The following is a 19,994-nucleotide window of genomic DNA, read 5'->3' on the forward strand; positions in this document are numbered from 1 at the left end:
ACTTAAATTACTCCGTGTAGTACTGTGCCTGCAAATGGCATCAGGCTGGGAAGAAGATGAAGAGAGCTTAAGTTTAGGACTCCAGTATCTAGAAGAATGGGGTTTATCCAAAAGCACCATCAATAATTTTGCGGGTAAGTTTTGCATCATTATCCCGTATTTACCTAATTATTTATTAAGAGTGATCAATGTATTGTAGGTACCTATTCGAATTCTCGTTTTTATAATGCAGGGTCCTTTTTTGAGTTTTAAATTTTACTTGATTTTACTTAGTTTGAGAATGTACAAATTCTGGATTAAACTTGTCATGCCCGAGATGCGAGTATACGAAGAATCATATTTATAGTAAAAACAATTGAGGAGAGGTATTCAAAACGTGATTTGTCACAAAAACAATAAAATTGAGTTAATGTTATCACTGTTATCAGTCTATAGACTATAGAGCATTATAAATAGCACCTATATAAAACGTTTCCTCACTGCATAAATCTTATTTTCCTATAGTATTATAATTTTGTATAGCGGAATCATATGCAAAAAAAAGTTTTGTCCACAAGAATTTGCCATGCAAAAAGTGATTTGTCACTTTAGCCAACCGCTAGTCTATTTGGCCGCCATTTTGCCTAAGAACACACTTCGTTTGGTTTGATGTAAAGTTGTAAACTTTCTTACGTCAAACAAAACAGACTAACATACGTATGTATTTTATAAACTTAAAACTAAACACTAGTTATTTAGTCGATAAAACGGCGTGGCTCCGTTGCATCGGCATTTGTCCTTATAACGTTCGTGCATAAAATGTTACGTTCAACTCGTCCAAGCAAAACACGATTTGTTCATTTTTAAATCTCTTAAATCTAAGTTAATTTGTATGGGTACTTATTCCGAATAATTTTAAAATAGTATTAGGGCGCGTGTACACGGTGCACGCGCGGTGCACGCGCCCTTAGTCTACAATATTCTTTTTAACTAACAGCGCAAAGTTTCAATTATATCAATGTAATACGAAATAATAGTTTTTCATTTATCTTAGTTTGAGATTACTGACAAATCACGTTTTTAATAAGTATGCTTAGCTCCTCAATTATGTGTGTCTTTTGGCGTTTAAAAAACAAGAAATTTAATTCTACACTCAACTTAAGGAAGTCCTACCATAATAATATTTATCTAAGTAAGTAACTAATTGACTTCGCTTGTTTTATCTTTCAGATAATGGCATAAGTTTTAAACTTATGGAAAAAATTCAGGACCCCGAGCTGAGAGAGCTGATCCCAAATATCAAAGAGAGAATATTATTCAAGACTGGGATCGAGAAACTACATCAAATAATCCATGTAAGTAAAGTAAACCTACTCGATTGTTATTTTGTCGTGTTGAAATTATTTGCATAGGGGCATTCTATAAAGAGGCCTGTGTGTTATAAAAAAACCTGCTAAGGATGAGTCCGACTAGCGCACTGAGGGTTCCCTGTTGCCAAGTCAATGAAATATAAGTACTTGTATTATCAGTTTCTATATGTATAAGTACGATCCCAAAGGTTCAAAAATATCTGAGCAACCTTATGCAACTACTTTATTAAGGCGTGTTGACATATTTTTGGGCACTTTGTCCGTGCATGTATTTCTAACGACTGTACTGTATGTATGTCAGGCCGCATAGTTACACATAAGACACCATGTGAGAAGCTGTGTTTTCATACATCTGACACCTTGCACGCTGTGTCACTTGTATGAATGGAAACACAGGTTCGCATATCTCTGGTGGATGCTCACCCTTGCTCTGATTTTTGATCTTATAAGTTTTATAAGTTTGACAGTCATGTATTTTTGTGTATCTGTCTGTGGCATCATAGCACCCAAGCGCGTGAACAGATTTGAGTCTGATTTTTTAAATTGAATGTATCTACCGGAGACGGTTGTCAGCTATGTTTAGTGGAAATAAGACCAGTCATCTCCAAGATATTCAGCGTTCATTGAAACTTAGTGACAGGATTTTAGTCAGTATTGAAGCTAAGAATTTCAAATTTTGGTTTCTATTAGTTTTAGTATCATTTTCTACACACCACTCACTACTTAAATGAGGGTCTCATGATAAACAGCTACTTGTGTTGAGGGTGATTTAAATTTTTAATTTCATATTATTAATTTGCCTTGTTAATTCGTTTATTATATGTGCGGGTCAAATCTTGCAAGTGGTCAGCTTCTCAAAATGTAAGTCGGATGCAAATATGTGATGGTAGGTACCATAAAGCCGGTCTGGTGATGGAGATGGAAGGTGGCCACAGGAACTTCTCAGTTACACAAGATATTCTCTCAGTAAGTTCATGATTGAGCAAAAAAAGACAGTCTGCAACAAAAGCTTGCACAAAAAGTGAACTTTTTGACCAGGGTTCGGAACCGGTATTGATATACCGGTTAATATCGTTCATAAACCGTTATATTATTTCGTTCATTAATAAACCGGTTAATTGATGGAACGCGAACTTTAAAATTTTGTTCTCTCTTCTAACCGGTTAGTTGAGAGAACGAAATGTTTTCGTTCTCGAGGAACGATATAATACCGGTTAATCTCAGCCGTCTACAATATTAATATATTACCCGGCTACCCGCTCTAAGTACCAGTGTTGGCCGTAATGTGTAATTCTAATTAACAATTAATAATTTCCATTAACTATTAATTCCGCAATTAATCAATTGCATATTGCATTACGCATCAATTTAATTAAAGTTGAATGTAGTACCTGGCGCTGTAGGTATATTATTAGGTCTAACTCGTGCTTGACCATTTATTTTTGCAGGACACTGCATCTGAAGATACAGCTTCAATTAATGGTGATTTGATGGTGTCAAGCTTGTCATCAAGTTCAAGTACCTCTGGAGTGAGCGACCGTTGCATAGAGAAATCTCCTGTAAGTTTTTATGCTTTTTAATTTAAGTCTACTATATGCTTATCTCTTCTTCCTTTTTAATTTTGTTTTTTATTTCAATATTAGGTACAAATTGATTTGAAACAAATCCTAACAACGACTAATTGTGGTGAACTGTGTCTTGCATCTGCATCTGCAAACAAGCCCCTAGATAATGCATTAAGAAACCAAATAGTTCGAACCGTAGTAGAATATTACATCAAACGTTACAATAAAATGACCAGTCAAGACTTTGATGTATTGTCCGATCAAATAGTAATGCTGTTTCCCTCGGAATGCAAGGTTTTTACTTTTTTTTGTTGGTAGAAGTACAGTAGATTATTATTAGTAGTACGTAGCAAAGTAGATAGTACGTAGGCACATAAGACAACTTTAGTACATTTTTATACTGCACGGACATGTATCGGTATATGTGACGTTCCGCGGGTAAAGGTACCTTATGGCGGTTGGCGCTTACGCTATTGCTAACGACTAGAGATGGGCCGAATATGGACTTTGCCGAATACGAATATTCGGCCGAATATTCGGTTGGGCTAAAACTGCCTAAACAGCTGAAACCAAGTTCATACAGATTCGCGATCTGCACTCGTCACGTGTTTTTGATCCTTCCCCTTCCGACCGACCGGCAAATTTTATGAAAAGAAACTGAAACGTCTTCGTGGTAGGCCCTCCTTTGATCGTAAAGTGCACGAGCCAGCTAGCGGACGCCCTTAAAAAAAGTTTGTTTATTCGGTAAATATTCGACAGAGCGAACCGAACTATTCGGCCGAATACGAACATTGAAAAATATACCGAATATGCCGAATACCGAATAATTACCGAATATTCGGCCCATCTCTACTAACGACGCTCCAATAGCAATGCGATGTTTCGCAAAGTATTAAGCGCCAACCGCCATAAGGTGCTTTTACTCGCAGAACGTCACATAATGTAGATATGGTCTAAGAGCTAGCCACGGAAATAGGTATGCGATTTATAGAGGAACGAAATCCCTCTAGTTAGTATGCCATACTATCATTATTAATGAATCCGGGCGCCTGGCAGCTGTTTAGCGGTGAGTGCGGGAGTGGATGGGCAACAAAGGGGTTGTAAAATCAATTGAAGGTGTGCAATTTATAGAGCTCTGTGTTTGGTGTGATATAATAGCTAATGTATGTATTTAATTCAAATTTAACAATGGCGACATTAGTAGAAGACATATACGACACTATGCGTAAAGCAATTGTGAGTCAGGTGCAATTTGCTCGTGGTCTTCAGCAGGCGCTTAAGTGATTGTGTACTTTCATCACCTGGCACTACTTTTCTCCCAAATAAAACGCCTGGAATTGTTATATTTGAATTAAATACATAATTGGCTATTATATCACACAGAGCTCTATAAATTGCACACCTTCAATTGATTTTACAACCCCTTTGTTGCCCATCCACTCCCGCACTCACCGCTAAACAGCTGCCAGGCGCCCGGATTCATTAATAATGATAGTATGGCATACTATCTAGAGGGATTTCGTTGCTCTATAAATTGCATACCTTTTTCCGTGGCTAGCTCTCCGGCTAATAACATAACCAGCCAGAAGCGGAGCCGGAGAAGAGCTGGTTACACCATGGGACACATTTTGTGACACAACCTGGGAATGGAGAGGGCGCTTAACCACGTCCGGTCGACCATAATCAACCGGCTATGGAGGATTTGATGCTGTAGGTATACTAGGGTGGTTCACGTTTGAATGGGAAAAATTCAAATAGTAGTAGTAGAAGTCGTCGTTGTCGTATTAGGAGTAGTAGTAGTACCTAGTTGTAGTCGTAGTTGTAATATTTTTTTTAGTACGACGGTGGCAAAGAAAAGCATACGGCCTGCCTTATGGTTAGCAGAAACCGTAGCCTTTAGACTCTTGCGACTCCAGAAGAATCACGAGCGCTCTGCCTACTTTTATTGATTTGAGGATTCTTTGAGTCGAGAGCTAGATACAAATACATGTCCCTCACTCTCAACACAACGCATCCTCTGGACCTCTGGCGACCTTACTCACCACCAGGAACACAGCACCACATACCTGCAGAGCATGAATTATTTGTTGCACCAAAAACTACCTAGGTAACAACAGGCGGTCTTATTTCTAAAAAGTGAATCTCTTATCAGTGAAACTACTGATACAAAATATTTTTTATCAATATATTTAGGTAACCCCATTTTAAACTCTGCATAGCTTTGACAGCATACTGATTTATATAGGTACTTCTTTAATTTAGACATTGTAACAATCGACGTAACGTAAACGGTTTAAATTACAGGAGACATATTACATCCCCAGTCGGAAAGTTGGAGAAAAAACTTATATTCCCGCACAAGCGAAACTACCTACTCGCTACCGTAATCAGCTAAGAGTATTAAGGAAAAGTGGAGTAGTAACACGACCACCCACCAGTGGCACCAGTTCCGATAATAACGAAGATACCATTCCAGGTAGGCGTGATGTGTGTATTCATAGAGGTTCGATGTCATGGGTGTACGAGTCGACGTTAAAGATATGTTTATACTTTTGCACCTTATTACAAAGGATTAAGGAGGAAGTAAATATCTTTGACGTCGACTGTACATGAATAAAATTACATTCTTCTATCACCTTATTTGTTGTGTATTGTATTATTTGTTGGTCATGTGGGTAATGTATAATATTTGTTTATAATCAGGGTCCAGTACTGATATTTCACCAGAAGAGGCCGAAGAACATAAGTTGTGGTTGAAATTTAACAAAGAACCATGGGTAGACATTTTGGATAAATGGAACCAGACCAGAAAATACAGAGCGGCATTTATCGCTGAAGAAAAAAATACAATACAGGATATTCTTACAGAATGGCCTAGCCTTAAGGCGAGTCTAGGATATAAATTGGTATGCTTTTTGTATTATGTATACTTGGATTCATCGGTATTCAGAATATGACCATTTCAGTTATTTTTTAAGTATATATTACCTCCTATTTATAAACAAACCCTAGTGACTATAATAATATCTATAAAACAGATGATCACCGACTCTATTTGACTTTACATGCGTAATGTGACTTTCAGATTGAAGCAGATTTTGACGCTATGCATCCGCATTGCGAACTTAATTTGTTTAAAAAATGGCCATTATTTATGGAAAAAGCAAGACCAATACTGAAAAATCTTAAATCACCGGACATAAATTTACTGGATGAAAATCTTCAGGAAGGTAGGTTATGTATGCTGTGTCTCTAAGTTGGGCTATTTCTTGACTTGGCGGGGCGGAATCGGTATGCAATATTTTGTACTTTGACGTGATCTTACTGATGTGCCTAGATATCAGTATTACATTTGCGCATTTCCTAACACTTACCTAGGCGTAATTGAACAGAGTAGTACTGTTATTTATTCTGTGACAGAGTACAAAAAGTAGAAGACATATACGACACTATGCTTAAAGCTATTGTGAGTCAGGTGCAATTTGCTCGTGATCTTCCTGCAGGCGCACAAGTGATTGTGTATTTTCATCACCTGGCACTACTTTTCCCCCAAAGAAAACGCCTGGCATTGTTATATTTGAATTAAATACATAATTAGCTATTATATCACACCAAATTCAGAGCTCTATAAATTGCACACCTTCAATTGATTTTACAACCTCTTTGTTGTCCATTCACTCCCGCACCCACCGCTGAACAGCTGCCAGGCGCCCGAATTAATTAATAATGATAGTATGGCACACTAACTAGAGGGATTCCGTTGCTCTATAAATTGCATACCTATTTCCGTGACTAGCTCTCCGGCTAATAACTGCCCCTTAGAGAGCAATGCGCGCGAGTTGTAAGCGCGGCGCGACGCGCGCTGCTCTCATCGCGCTCCGCTTGCGCCCCGCTAACAAAACGCGGCAGTCTGACGAAGCCTTTAATGTGATCATCATCATGATGATGACGGTTTGGTTAATCGTTGATCCCATCCAAAACATAAATGTAAATGAATGCCAATGATTATACTTTGCTTTTTTTAGATGCCACGAACTACATTTTCTTCAAATTAATGTCTTGCAAGATGTCGCCTACCGTTAAAGTGCCAATCAAAGAAAATGGAAAAAAAAGATTTTACAAACCCAGCATTGTGGAGTCGCAGAATTCATTTATTTTACACGTTACGGTGAGTACATGTATTAAGTCAAGTTATCCAGTATACTAGGATATATTAATCCGGGGCCTGAGCATAATTCTGTGGGCATGGCAAAATGCGAAAGTAGCTCTGTCCGTTTGTATCTGTTATTTTTTCACGTTTGAACTACTGAACTGTTTTTGATGAAATTTGGTATGTACGAAGCTTAAGCTTTTGAGATAGACAGAGTACCTACTTTATTATTCGAAATTTGAATTTTGTTTGAATTTTTTAAAGTTTGTAGTCCATAAAGAGAAAATTAACGAGATATGTGCTTATACAATAGAGGAAAAAAAGTATATAGGTACCGAAGTAAGGAACTTCATATAGTGTTTTCCAATAAGGGCATTTCGATTTTCAAATGTAATAAAACATGATATGTGTAAAATATTAATTACTTTTAAGTTTTATTTGAATGATACGTGCCATTTTTTGTGAAATATGACATCGTTCAAATATCCGCCCCGCCTCGGCTTCTCCTGGTAGCCCATAACTTAAAAGTCCAATATTCAATAACTCTTCCGCACAGATCAGACTGAATTTCAGCGATGGCTTGGGTTATATTGATTTTAAGGGCATACGTGGATTGCGGCTTGTTTGAGTAGATATGCGATTTCAGAAAACCTCAAAAAAAATCAAGGGGGATCAAATGCAAGGATATCCTTAAAATCAGTATAACCCAAGCCATTGCTCAAATTCAGCCAGTTCTGTGCGGCAGAGTAATTGAAAATTGGCCTTTTAGGATATGGGCTGCCAGAAGAAATCAAGGGGGACATTTGAACGATGTCATATTTTACAAAAAACTGCACTTATGGGCCTTTCAAATAAAACTAAGAAGTAATTAATATCTTGCACATAGCCTGTTTTTTTGCATTTTAAAATCGACCCGCCCTTATTGGAAAACATTATATTTTACTGTATGGGTTATGGGTTCAATACATAACAAGTCTTTATTATTGCTTAATTATAGCTGGTCAAACAAATCTTGTCAGTAAAAAAAGGCGCGAAATTCAAATTTTCTATGGGTCGATATCCCTTCGCGCCTACATTTTTCAAATTTGCCGCCTTTTTCTACTGTCAAGATCTGGTTGACCAAGTATAGTCGAATAACCCGCACCGTGTTACTCCTGGTGCAAAGGTGTCCCTAACGCTTGCTACATTACCGTCGGTGCTACCATTTACAGTTTTTTTAAATTAATTATTAAATGAAACTTAAAAAAAAAACTTGGCCCAAGAACTTTCTTGCGGGCCTGAGGTGGTAGCAAATGTCGACCACACCTATCCGCTATTTTAGCAAACGGTGCACCAAACACCCCGTATAATACGAGTATTTGTGTTTGTTACAGAACCAGAGTGAAATCAAAAATAAACTGGAGCAATACCAGAAAATGCATCTATCCAGAGGAACCACCTTCCAACCGCTGGTGATTGCCGTCGGACCAACGAGCAAGGACTTAAAGGATTTTTACGTAGCGGTTGAGTCAGTTCTCTACAAGGTAGATCAACTGCTAAAAGCTGTCGACGTGTGTTTCAAAGTAATTCACGTAACCAACGTTCAATACCCGCTAGAATGTTTAAGTGTATGGTCATTTATCCAAAAATATTTTTATAACTTGCACAACAAAAAGGACAAGAAAATTTCCTCTGTCTATTGCTTTATATCAGATCTGACTGACTAATTAATTGAGCATCTTTCAAGGACTTAAGAATTTTTGTGTTTTGACTATAGGGATAATAGTTAGTAACAATGTTTATTTGCTTCATGTGTTCGATCGAAACAGCAAACCATCAAGATCTTATTCATCATTACAAAACTAGTTACAATCTCGGTCATAACTCGATTTATCGATGTGCACAATCGAATTGTTTCAGAGCATTTCAAAGTTTGCGTTCCTTTCGTCGTCATATAGTTAGTCATAATGTCTCGGACCGGAATATATATTCAGAATTAGCCCCGTCGCTTAATTTTAACACTGATAACATGATCGAAAATTACAATAATTTAGACATAACAGATAATACTCAGGATACATGTAATGTTAATGCATGCTGTAGTAATCTGCAACCCACATCTGAAAGTTTCAGTAAGAAAAATGAAAATGTACGGAAGTCTACTGCAGCATTTGCATTATCGTTGTATAGCAATCCTTATTTAAATCGTAAATGCGCTATGAAAATAATTGACGATGTTTCAGAACTAGTAACTGGTGTTATTGGAACTATGTTGTCTGAACTCTCACCTAATGACGATACACCGAATAAAAACATAGTTGAAGCAATTTCCCATTCTTTCGACGGTTTGGATACTGAAAGTCAAGTAATTAAATATTTTTCTGACCGTAATATTTACACACCCCCAAAAAAATTTACAATTAATGAAAATGTTACTGTAAATACAGGAAATTCTACGGTAATGCTAAGACCTATGTCGGAAACTGGAGCGATAGTACCTTTAAGAGCAGTTTTAAAACAAATATTTGAACTACCCAACTTTCTAAAATGCAGCACTAGTATTCCTGATGTTCAATCTATATCAAATTTTACACAAGGTAATATGTGGAAGCAAAAATTGGTCGGAAAAATGGATGAAAATAGCTTATACATTCCATATTTTCTGTATTTTGATGATTTCGAATGTAATAACCCCCTGGGTAGTCATGCTGGAGTCCATTCTATCGCTGCTACCTATTACACATTTCCAACGTTGTCAGCGGATCATGCTTCACTATTAGAAAATATATTTGTTGCAATGTTGCATAAATCATCTAGCAAAAGTCATGGAAATGCTTCAATTTATTACGAACTTATAAAGGAGTTAAAGAGTTTAGAACAAAATGGCATAGATTTAGAAATCAGTGAAGGTGTTTTTAAAGTATATTTTATACTAGGGATGATCATTGGTGACAATTTGGGACTAAACACCGTTCTTGGATTTGCTAAATCATTTTCTAGTAACTATTATTGTAGAATATGTAAGGCTCATAAAAATATAATGGGAAAACAGTGCAAGCAAGATGACGGTTTAATGCGCAATCGACACAATTATAACACTGATGTCGAAATTAACAATGTAACAATGACAGGAATAAGTGAACGATGTGTATTTAATGATATTAGCACTTTTCATGTTGTTGATAATTTTTGTGTTGACATTATGCATGATATATTTGAAGGTGTTTGCCATTATGATCTGACTCATATTATTGTGTATTTTACAGAAAGCATCACATTGTTCACTTTAAATAACTTGAATAATAGGTTACAATTATTTGACTACGGATCTGGTGAGCTAAATGATAGATGTGGAATAATAAAACATGAACATTTAATGAAAAGCAAATTTAACATGTCTGCATCTGAAATGATGTTATTTGTACACATATTTCCTTTATTGGTGGGAGACTTAATACCTGAAGATGACGAAGTATGGCAGTTTTTTATTACACTGCTAGAAATTATTGATATTTTACTTTGTAGGGATATCGATAATAGCACACTGTTGTATTTAGAAGCCTTAATAAGCGAACATCACGAAAGTTATGTCAAACTGTTTCACGACACCTTAAAACCGAAGCACCATTTTATGGTGCATTATCCGCATGTTATAAAGCAAGTAGGACCTTTGAGACTAATATGGTGTATGCGATTCGAAGCCAAACACAAACAATTGAAAAGAACGGCATCTCTTATAACTTCTAGGAAAAACTTGCCATTGACTTTATTAATAAAAGAACAATTGACTCTTGCTCACAGACTTTACACTGGAAAAGGATGTGAAACAAGAATAGAGTTGGGTACTAGGATATCTGAACCACTGAATAATATTCATGATTATCTTAAAGATGTTATTATTTCTGACGATGTAAATTTATCAAATGCTCTTAATTGGGTTTATTATAACGGTATAAAATACGTACCAGGAATAATTCTAATAATTTCTAATCGGACATGCTACAATTTTTTTAAGATAAAATTTATTTGTGTTTCGTCATCAAGTAATAACATCTATTTTCTAACAGAACAAATTGATTGTATAGGATTCAATTATCACTTGCAAGCACACCAGCTGCATCAAAGAGAAACTGGTTTATATAGACTAATTATGCCACAAGATCTTATTTACGCACCAACTTTTTGTCATATTATCTCTAATGGAGACTCTTACTGCAGAATCAAATATATTTAGATACATGATGTCACAGTCTGAACATTGTTTAATATTTGGAGATTTTTAAGCTTAGAATAAATTTAAAAGTGGGAAAATTACTGTCTTGGGTGAGGCTTGAACTCACGGCCTCGGGATCGATACTCCAGCGCTTTGTCATCTGAGCCACCAAGACCTCATCCATAGCCAGCAAATCTTTCCACCATATTACGGGTCAAGGGTAACCTAGCGACATCTTAGGGCTACTTGCACCATACACTAACCCGGGGTTAACCGGTTAAATCTGGAGTTACTATGGTTACCAGTGCAATTTGACAGTGGGTTAACTAACAGTTTAACCGATTAACCCCGGGTTAGTGGAATGATGCAAGTGGGCGTTAAACGGCTACCGGAGTTCCAAGTTACGTTTCTGCTTGTTAAAAATGAAAATTAGTATGGGTAGCACGTCGTAACTGGTGAATTTCCAATATAACTTGGAGCTCGGGTAGCCGTTTAAGAAGTGTAACACTCTTAAGGTAGATGTCGCTAGGGTCCCCTTGACCCGTAATATAGTGGAAAGATTTGCTGGCTATGGATGAGGTCTTGGTGTCTCAGATGGCAGAGCGCTGGAGTATCGATCCAGAGGCCGTGAGTTCAAGTCTCACCCAAGACAATAATTTTTCCACTTATCAAAAAAAGTTTGTCTAAAATGACCTTTTTATTTATTAAGAGTGATCTATGTATTGTAGGTACCTATTTGAATTTTCTTTTTTATAATGCAGGGTCCTTTTTTGAGTTTTAATTTTACTTGATTTTACTTAGTTTGAGAATCATGTACAAATTCTGGATTAAACTTGTCATGCTTAACTGTGCATGAAAATGGCATCTGAAGAAGATGAAGGAGACTTTAATATAAACACGCACTACGCTCAGGATTCTTATTTATTTACACTTCACTATATTAATTTTGTACTTAAGCAGAAACGTCATAAGTTTGAAAGTTATGTCATTATCTGAAAGATAAAATAAGCGAAGCCATTTTAGTTACTTAGATAAATATGGTAGGACTTCCTTAAGTTGAGTTTCGTAGAATTAAATTTCTTGTTTTGTAAACCTCAAAAGACACATAATTTTATTTATATGAGCCTAGAGTGTTCCACTGCTGGGCACAGGCCTCCCTCCTCCTCCATTTCCACGTATCCCGGGTAACGTCCTCGATATGACGTTAAACTGTCGTGCACTTTTAAGTGTATTCTACCAAATCAGGGCGCATTTTATATTAGTGCGGCCTAGTTTGGTCTACTAATTGGTGCTATGACAGGGTATCAGTTTAGGGTGGCAGCGGATGAACATCTAGTAGGTATGTCAACGGTGGCGCCCACGAGCCGAGTTAGCAGGCTTACTGTCTACTCACCAACACGCACTGGACGAGCGTGGTGAGTTAAACGTCCAAACCCCTCTAACATGAAACGAATGAAACACATAATTATTTTTACTATAAATATCATTCGTCGTATACTCGCATCTCGGGCATAACAAGTTTAATCCAGAATTTGTACCTTCTCAAACTAAGTAAAATCAAGTAAAATTAAAACTCAAAAAAGGACCCTGCATTATAAAAACGAGAATTCGAATAGGTACCTACAATACATTAATCACTCTTAATAAATAATTAGGTAAATACGGGATAATGATGCAAAACTTACCCGCAAAATTATTGATGGTGCTTTTGGATAAACCCCATTCTTCTAGATACTGGAGTCCTAAACTTAGGCTGTCTTCATCTTCTTCAGATTCCATTTTCACGCACAGTTAACCCATTCAGGGCCAGCGACTCAGCGTATGGGTCATGCTCCAACAGTTCCGCAGGGCCAGTGACTCACATGTGAGTCCTGAATAAATTCTGATTTAAACTTAAACGAAACGTAATTTGATGTAATAACGTAAGTAACATATAAGCTAACAATCATTTCTATAAGGCATATTAGGATAAAAATTATAAACACGTTTTTTTTAATGAAAACAGGGTCTCGAATATTCAAGTTTGGTTTACTATCAGTGCAATATAGTAAATATACTGAAATTCTAGATACATAATGCGATGCAAGCAAACAGAAAAATCTATATTGAAAAAATACAAAAAATATATATATTTCAGAAGTTATTGACAGGGCTCAAGGTATGGGTCACCGTGGCCTGGCGCTACTTGTAAAAACTGCTAATGTTTCCGTAGCAGGCTAAAATAAACTTTGATGGCTGGTTTTAAAGCTAATTTCATGTTGAAGCAATTTGATATCGTACCATTTTACAACTGATTACTGTTTGGATGATGGTAAGCAACAATTTGTAGGAACCAAGCCGTAGTATAATAATATTTTGTTTTGTATGAGGGGTAAGGCAACGAGGATTTTTTCCCACTGTACTTTTATGTCATAATATTTGGTGATCGTTGTATTGTATCTTAGGCAATTACCTACTAACAATGATGTTAAAGTTAATTTAACTAACTAATATGTATTGTATAACAAATAGTTTGTGACAAATATTTACAAGTTTTTTTCAAACATCGTGGTTTCTACGGCAGATTAGAAAGTAAGTACTATAATACATTTTAAGTTCTCTATTGCTACTAATATAATGGCGTTTACCAAAACAAAGATAATGACCGACCAGGTGTAAGCTTATCGGACACACTTGGACAATAAACAAGGAATCCATCCGAATTTAAATGTCATACTTATATGAAATTATGACGTTTAAATTAACACTTGCATAGGCTGGGCTATAAAATTTGCTACCAACTTAGCTTGGTCAGACATTAAATGCTTGTAGAAAGTAAAAATATTCACTCCTACAAACTGCAATAATTAGTTTCTTTTTTGATAGGCACAGAAAATCGGTGGTTAGTAAAAATGTTGCATAATGCTGTCCAACTGGCCGGCTTCATGAGCGGCGATTTATTTACCGTTCGCGCCAGGCTCGAGACCCATAAGCTGAGTCATGCGTTTTAGCTAAAAACGATTTGTATGGTGGCCTGGCGTATTGTGTACGCTCGGCGGTTCGTGGCCATGAATGGGTTAAGCATGACAAGTTTAATCCAGAATTTGTACATGATCTCAAACTAAGTAAAATCAAGTAAAATTAAATTTAAAAAAAGGACCCTGCATTATAAAAAAGAAAATTCAAATAGGTACCTACAATACATAGATCAATCTTAATAAATAAAAGGGTAATTTTAGACAAACTTTTTTTTTGATAAGTGGAAAAATTACTGTCTAGGGTGAGACTTGAACTCATGGCCTCTGGATCGATACTCCAGCGCTCTGCTATCTGAGCCACCAAGACCTCATCCATAGCCAGCAAATCTTTCCACCATATTACGGGTCAAGGGGACCATAGCGACATCTACCTTAAGAGTGTTAAGTGTAACACTGAATGGTGCAAGTAGCCCTAAGAAGTGTCTTAGGGCTACTTGCACCATTCACTAACCCGGGGTTAACCGGTTAAATCTGGAGTTACTATGGTTACCAGTGCAATTTGACAGTGGGTTAACAGTTTAACCGATTAACCCCGGGTTAGTGGAATAGTGCAAGTGGGCGTTAAACGGCTACCGGAGTTCCAAGTTACGTTTCTGTTTGTTAAAAATGAAAATTAGTATGGGTAGCACGTCGTAACTGGTGAATTTCCAATTTAACTTGGAACTCAGGTAGCCGTTTAAGAAGTGTAACACTCTTAAGGTAGATGTCGCTAGGGTCGCCTTGACCCGTAATATGGTGGAAAGATTTGCTGGCTATGGATGAGGTCTTGGTGGCTCAGATGGCAGAGCGCTGGGGTATCGATCCAGAGGCCGTGAGTTCAAGTCTCACCCAAGACAGTAATTTTAAATCCACCCTGTATACTCGTCTTTCATAATAGACGCAAAGAATACGTACCAAAGAGATGCCTTGTGGGTTAGGCCCCCGTTAAATGCAATGGGCTCAACTGAACCCGGTTCCCCATACAAACATAGTTTGGTTCTCTTTTTAAACGGTCTAGGTCGGAATATACTTCTAGCTAGAAATTATAACAGAGAAAAAATAGAACGAGCATAAATTTCAAGCAACAGAAGCTAATTTACGACCTAGATGTAGCAGATCCCATTGTGTTAACAAAGTTGCCGTTTTCAAATGAGAACCAAACTACGCTTGTATGGGTAACCTGGTTCAGTCGAGCATACGGGGCTAGTACCAGTAGGTACTAGGCTCACGCGCTGTAGTCTCCCTGTATACAAACCCATTATTGTAATGAATAGCCCAATTCTTTGTTCTTGAGTGTTATGTTATGTACATTATACATATTTTTGAAGTATATATTTTTGTTTCCGATTTCAACGTCTCGAATACGTTATGTTTGCATGTAGTGTTTCGTCTTAATTAGAATAGATTAATAATTGAAGCCAAATTATTATTATCATGACTATGCGTATAACCCAAATTTTTGTAATGCCATGAGAATAAAATAAATATTTTTTTAATTCCCCAATATTTTGTTGTTTATTTTCTCCTTCACCCTGTTATTTCAGATGTGATAGACCTTGTCATATGTCGTTGTGTATATGCAACTGTGCATAATTTTATGAAACGAGCCGAAGGCCGAATGATGCCTATTTTAAGGTTACACGATTGTTTCAAAGCCAAGTTATGCACAGTTACACGAGTTACAAATTAAATAACTTTGCTATACATCTAGGACCTAGATACATAGATTCTAGTTATACATATAATGTTATTGTGTGCCAATTTACTCTGTATACTATTATAAATCTAACTAAGTGGCTTTTGTTATTTTTTTGGTATATTGTACATTGTGGTGAACTGGATTACGTAGCTTTTTTATTCGCTTTGATACCATTTTAGGTTTAAATTTTAATGATAAGTTTTGTTTCTATTTATGCAATTGCTTCATAATTATTGGTTGTAAAACGATTGTGATCTTAATTATTTTATGCCAATATTAATTTAGTAAGAAATACTAAATTATTATACAAATCAAAATGCATTACAGATCCAATAACCGTCCCATTACTTGACCCCATGCCATAAAACCACTATATATTATAATTTATATATTATGGCATGGAGTCATGTAATGGGACGGTTATTGGATCTGTAATGCATTTTAATTTGTATAGTATACTAATATAATTTAGTATTTCTTACTAAATTAATATTGGCATAATATACGAAATATAGTAGTTGATGTAACTAAATCATGTTTCGTAATTTGTACGCAAGTAAACTATTAAAATCCACAAAAGCCGTTTAGTAGAATTTATTACAGATATTTTGTAAATTGCACCTAAGTAAAGTAGTAAAAATCACAAAGTTAGTTTAGTAAATCGTACAAAATCAGTTGCAGTAAACTATACGAAAGCGCTTTAGTAGAATTGACTCATAGACCAGGTAAAATATACAAAGTTGGGTAGTATATTTTACTAGAGTTGTTTAGTAGAATTAAGCTAAGTAAGTTTCGTAAACTATACATTCCTTAATTTAGTGATATCTACGAAACTTCAGTGAGTCATATATACGAAAGAAACTTAGTAATTATTACAAAAGTATATTACTTGATTCCACTAAAGAAGTTTTATGATATCTACGAAACTTCAGTGAGTCATATATACGAAAGAAACTTAGTAATTATTACAAAAGCATATTACTTGATTCCATTAAAGAAGTTTAGTGATATCTACGAAAGTTCAGTACGCCATACATAATAAAGAAACTTAGTAATTATTACAAAAGTATATTACTTGAATCCACTAAAGAAGTTTAGTGATATCTACGAACGTTCAGTACGCCATAAATAATAAAGAAATTTAGTAACTATTACATAAGTGTATTACTTAATTCCACTAAAGAAGTTTAGTGATATCTATCAAAGTTTAGTGGTCATACGTACTACAGAAATTAGTAATAATTACGAAAGCAAATTAATTGATTCCACGCAAGAAGTTTAGTGATATCTATCAAAGTTTAGTGGTCATACGTACACAAGAAATTAGTAATAATTACGAAAGCAAATTAATTGATTCCACGCAAGACGTTTAGTGGTATCTATCAAAGTTATGTACGTCATACATATTAAAGAAATGTATTAATTATTACGAAAGTAAATTCGTACACGCTACGACAGTAATTTAGTGAAGCGTACAAAAACTTTTGCAGAATTACGAAATCAATTTTGTTAAAAGTACAATACAAAATCCGTAAAATTTACTAAATATATATTGTCAAACGTACTAAATTACTAAACTAGTTTTGTAAAAAGTTCTTTACTAAAGTAGTTTTGTAAATTCGATTTAATAAAGTAGTTTTGTAAATTCAATTTACTAAAGTAGTTTTGTAAAAAGTCAACCAAAGTATGTTTGGTAAATTCAACAATATTTGTGCATAGGTCCCAATTCAACCCATAAATTTCGTAAAAATTTCGTAAAATCAACGAAACTATTTTTTCAGTGTTTGATTGCATAGTCAAGGATTTTGGTATGACACTTCATATCTTGTCACAATAACCATTACAATATGAAAACCCTAACGGCTGTCATATGGATTGCCACTGTGACTCACTAGTCACAGTGGCCACTGCACAGAAACAAATTCCATGACCAGAGACGACAGATCAAGAAAGATACTCTTTCGCGGCTATCACGCTGCTTTGGTGTGTGAGCGAGACTATTATGCAGGTAAGTATAGTGTTCCGCTCGCACTCGTGTGAAGACCGCCTTTAATAGTACATTATTGCAGAGGCCGGGAAAGGGCAATTCGTGGATGAGTTTCGATTTTGTCGGACGACGCGAAGCGGAGTCCGACAAAGAAGACGAATCCACGAATTGCTATTCCTGCCGAGGCATATATAGTGCTTTTCTCCAAACATGCGAGGAAATAAGGTAAAATAATAATTATTTAAGCATCAAGCATGACTCAAATCGAACCTTCACATCAAAAATGTCAAAAACAATTTCCATTACAATTTTCTCTAAAATTAATTTTTTAAAGTTAAGGGCACAAAGTTATTCTGCCATTCAGTACCATTCAATATAATTGTGCAATATAGTTGGTCAAACCAATTTGTCAGTCAGTAAGAACCAGGAAAACTATACCCATCCTTTTCTTTTGGGTACTAGTACCTACTAGTGTAAGACAAAGATAGTATGATTCTCTCTGTCTATGTTTGAAATGAGAAAGTTCTTTGACAAACTATATAAACTTTATGTACACGGATGAGATCCTTAAAAAAATATAAAAATAATCTTTGATTTTATTAAGCAGTATTCGCACGATCATACACGAGCACAACGGTCTTGTAAGAACGAGACAAGTAAGGTTGTTTATCTTACTATCTCACTCTATCCTATAGCTTGAAATGATAGCTGATCGGGTCGTGTAGACGCGGCTCGCGGCTTTAATAATTGGCTGTTTGCGTTTTTTATTTTTAAAAAGTAAAAAACACTACAGTAATAAGTTATTACTGTAGTGTTTTTTTCATTCCCGTCCGCTAGAACAGGACAGCGATAGTTTGATTTTTTTAAATTAGAGTTTGACAATAACGTAGAACTTCCTGTACTATTTTTGCTACAATAAGGTGAACATTTCCGAGCATATTGGAGAAAAATTACATTGAGCGTGTAAAAACCCTGCCGGGCTGTATTATCTTTATTAAAATTCCTCTGTCTCATAGTTCAGAAAAGGTTTGTTTTATTAAACATAATGCCTTAGTAGCGAAGTTCAAAGAGATTGTTTTTACAGTGAGCGAACGTAAAGGAACAATTTTCTGACGTAATAATATGCGTGTACCTAATACAATCCAACATATATCTATAGAATTACCTATGTAAAAAAACGTCGATAGGCAATCACACTTTAAAAATTAGCCCGCTACGAAATAATATAAAGTTATATATCGATTCAGTTAACTAATAAATAAATAAAATACCGCTGAACCGATTAAGATGAAATTGGGTACCTATGGAGACAATTCCGGGGAGGGATTATAATTCTACTTACACAAAGTCGCGGTCAGCTAGATTCTATTATTTTAATAACGAATAAGCATAGCTTTAAGTACCTACATCGAAACAGAATAATTGGTCCACCCGTGCGATCCATGTCCAATCACTACCTAATTAGAAAGTCAAATCGGTTCAAGTATCCGAAAGTCAAGAGCCCACGAGAGCCTCTTAGCTCTCTTTGTGTTGTTCGGCCTAATAAGAAAACTTGTGACGTCACTCACGGATTACAGAAATAATTGCTACCGCTAACATACTTTATTATTTCCTAGCGACCCGCCCCGGTTCGCACGGGTTAAATAAAACCTTAACTAATTATACACCTCAATGTGACTACAAAATGTACTATGACAGGACCCCTCCATACTATCTATTCTCTTTGATAATACGTAATACGATTATCATCGTCTAGGTACGTACATCATATCAGCCCCTTATAGCCCACTGAGTATCATAGGCTTCACTTCGAGTAGGTACGCCACATATCCCGGTCCTGAGCTAATCTCATCCAGAAGTGACGCGAAATCTTCCGAATGTCGTCCACCCAACGACCTAAACGGACGCCAGGCGCTCTTTGCGTCTGATATATACCATCGCCAACATTCTTAACTGACCATTGGTGGACCTTACTTACTTACTTGGCTGGCGCGATGACCCAAAATGAGTCTTGGCCTCCAACACAAGAACACGCCACTTTGCTCGGTCCAGAACG

General features: G+C 36.1%; 2 protein-coding genes and 1 long non-coding RNA gene across 3 annotated transcripts in view; 2 read left to right on the forward strand and 1 right to left on the reverse strand.

Moving 5' to 3' along the window:
- The window catches only part of LOC134655430 (oxysterol-binding protein-related protein 9), a 140,213-nt gene that overhangs the window by 65,116 nt on the left and 55,103 nt on the right, over positions 1–19,994 (reverse strand). The window lies entirely within an intron of this gene.
- On the forward strand, positions 6,948–8,892 carry LOC134655414 (uncharacterized). Its single transcript, XM_063510879.1, has 2 exons — positions 6,948–7,082; positions 8,438–8,892. The coding sequence occupies exons 1-2, from the start codon at positions 6,969–6,971 to the stop codon at positions 8,768–8,770; spliced, it is 447 nt and encodes a 148-aa protein (XP_063366949.1). The 5' UTR covers positions 6,948–6,968; the 3' UTR covers positions 8,771–8,892.
- LOC134655446 (uncharacterized) lies at positions 18,002–18,248 on the forward strand. The gene is made up of 2 exons (XR_010097430.1): positions 18,002–18,059; positions 18,094–18,248. It is a non-coding gene; the product is annotated as an uncharacterized LOC134655446 (long non-coding RNA).

Source organism: Cydia amplana, chromosome 16 (assembly GCF_948474715.1).
Source record: "Cydia amplana chromosome 16, ilCydAmpl1.1, whole genome shotgun sequence".
NCBI lineage: Eukaryota > Metazoa > Arthropoda > Insecta > Lepidoptera > Tortricidae > Cydia > Cydia amplana.

Excerpts from the sequence above, each read along its gene's own strand:
- LOC134655414 (XM_063510879.1), top strand. The coding sequence starts at position 6,969 with ATGTCTTGCAAGATGTCGCCTACCGTTAAAGTGCCAATCAAAGAAAAT. Across the intron at positions 7,083-8,437 it reads CATTTATTTTACACGTTACG|AACCAGAGTGAAATCAAAAA; the intron begins GTGAGTACATGT and ends TGTTTGTTACAG.